The sequence below is a fragment of the Micropterus dolomieu genome, unplaced genomic scaffold (genome assembly GCF_021292245.1).
Source record: "Micropterus dolomieu isolate WLL.071019.BEF.003 ecotype Adirondacks unplaced genomic scaffold, ASM2129224v1 contig_4502, whole genome shotgun sequence".
Classification (NCBI taxonomy): domain Eukaryota; kingdom Metazoa; phylum Chordata; class Actinopteri; order Centrarchiformes; family Centrarchidae; genus Micropterus; species Micropterus dolomieu.
The window spans coordinates 1-1398 of NW_025733492.1; the positions used below are offsets into that span (position 1 = coordinate 1).

General features: G+C 58.7%; 1 protein-coding gene across 1 annotated transcript; it reads left to right on the plus strand.

The window, feature by feature from the left end:
• The first annotated feature begins 32 nt into the window (after positions 1-32).
• LOC123964664 lies at positions 33-1378 on the plus strand. The gene is made up of 2 exons (XM_046041512.1): positions 33-1214; positions 1332-1378. The coding sequence occupies exons 1-2, from the start codon at positions 150-152 to the stop codon at positions 1362-1364; spliced, it is 1098 nt and encodes a 365-aa protein (XP_045897468.1). The 5' UTR covers positions 33-149; the 3' UTR covers positions 1365-1378.
• The last annotated feature ends 20 nt before the right edge of the window (positions 1379-1398 follow it).

A 1398-nucleotide genomic window follows, 5' to 3' on the forward strand; every position in this document is an offset into this window, starting at 1 on the left:
CGCTGCAGCGCCTCTGTGGCGTCATTCGTGCCTTTGTCTGGGGAGGGAAGCCCAGTCAGATCGCTCATGCTACTTTAGTGAATTCAGTGAGCCGGGGGGGGCTCAACCTCAGGGACTTGGGTACGGTATGGAGGGCACAGAGGATCAAGATGGTACAGAGGCTGCTCGCTGGGGGGGGTCTGGCTTTTTGGCTGGACTTCTTTCATGAGCAGGTGGGGCGGTGTGGGCCCTGTGGTTTGTTTAACCTCTGTGGGGTCCCCACTGCCTCGCAACTTGAGCTTCTTGATCCTCTTTTTGCGGAGGCGCTTCAGGTGTGGGGCAGGGTCCGCAGGCTCCTTGGGACCTCCATCGGGACACGTGAGCAGGTATTGGCACAGCCGCTTAAACGAAACCCGTGTCTGCCCCTGGTGGGGCGACTCATGGCCATTCGCCCCTACTCAATGTGCGGTTTCCATCAGGTCCGCCACCTGGTGGCTGGTGGAGGGGGTATTGATGGGGAGCGGGTCACTTGTGTCCTCCGTACTCATGGTGTGTTTCAGAGTTTCAGGGCCGTGGCGCGCTGGTGTTCCAGGGTGGAGGCGGCCCTCCCGGGCTCCTGGGTGCTGGCTCTGATGCGGGGATCTACGGCCCAGCGGAGTGAGCATGGCAGTCCGGACGTCTCCCTTCCTGAGTTCCATCTGCTGGGGGATGGCCCTCCCACGTCGCTGGCTTTCATGACGCCCAAGAAATGGTACCAACTACTGATTCAGGAGGTGCGGCGGCCGCCAACGGCGGAGGTGGTGTGGGGGCAGCTGTTCCCTGGCTGGGAGACAGGGGACATTTGGTGCCGGGTGGACCTCCGCTTTGCTGGGCCTGCGGTCTTCGCCACAGAGTTTAAGATTCGCCACCGGCGGATCTTCACCGGTGTGGTTTTATCTCATGTGGATGCAGAGAGGTTTTCACGGGTGTGTGCTGTATGTGGGACTGATGATGAGACCCTGGAGCACCTGTTTCTCCGCTGCCCGGAGCTCGTCTCCTTCTGGGTGGCAGTATGCAGCTTGTTGGCACGGTGCTGTGCCTGGGCTGCTGACTCAGAAACTGGCCTGATATGGACAATGCTGTTCGGGCTCCCAAAAGGAGCCAGGTCGCCCTGCCCATGGGCAATAAACATTGTCATGGCTCTGGCCCGCCAGGCCGTGTACAGGGCGAGAAATTATCGGCTTTTTGGGGACAAGGTGGTGAACCCATGGGACTTGTTCAGGAGTGCTCTCAAGTTGCACCTCAGGGCAATCTGGGTGGTGCAGCCTGACTGGCTTGAAAACAACATTTGCAACAAATCCACTCTTGGCAAGGTGGTTCAAGAAAAGCTGATGTTTAACTTTTGAATGGTGCTGTTTTTCTCTGTGTTGTGTGCCTTGT

Bases quoted from the DNA above. Each gene is read 5' to 3' on its own strand.
- LOC123964664 (XM_046041512.1), top strand. From the start codon at position 150: ATGGTACAGAGGCTGCTCGCTGGGGGGGGTCTGGCTTTTTGGCTGGAC. The intron at 1,215-1,331 runs GTGGTGAACCCA...ACTCTTGGCAAG, and splicing joins ATCGGCTTTTTGGGGACAAG to GTGGTTCAAGAAAAGCTGAT.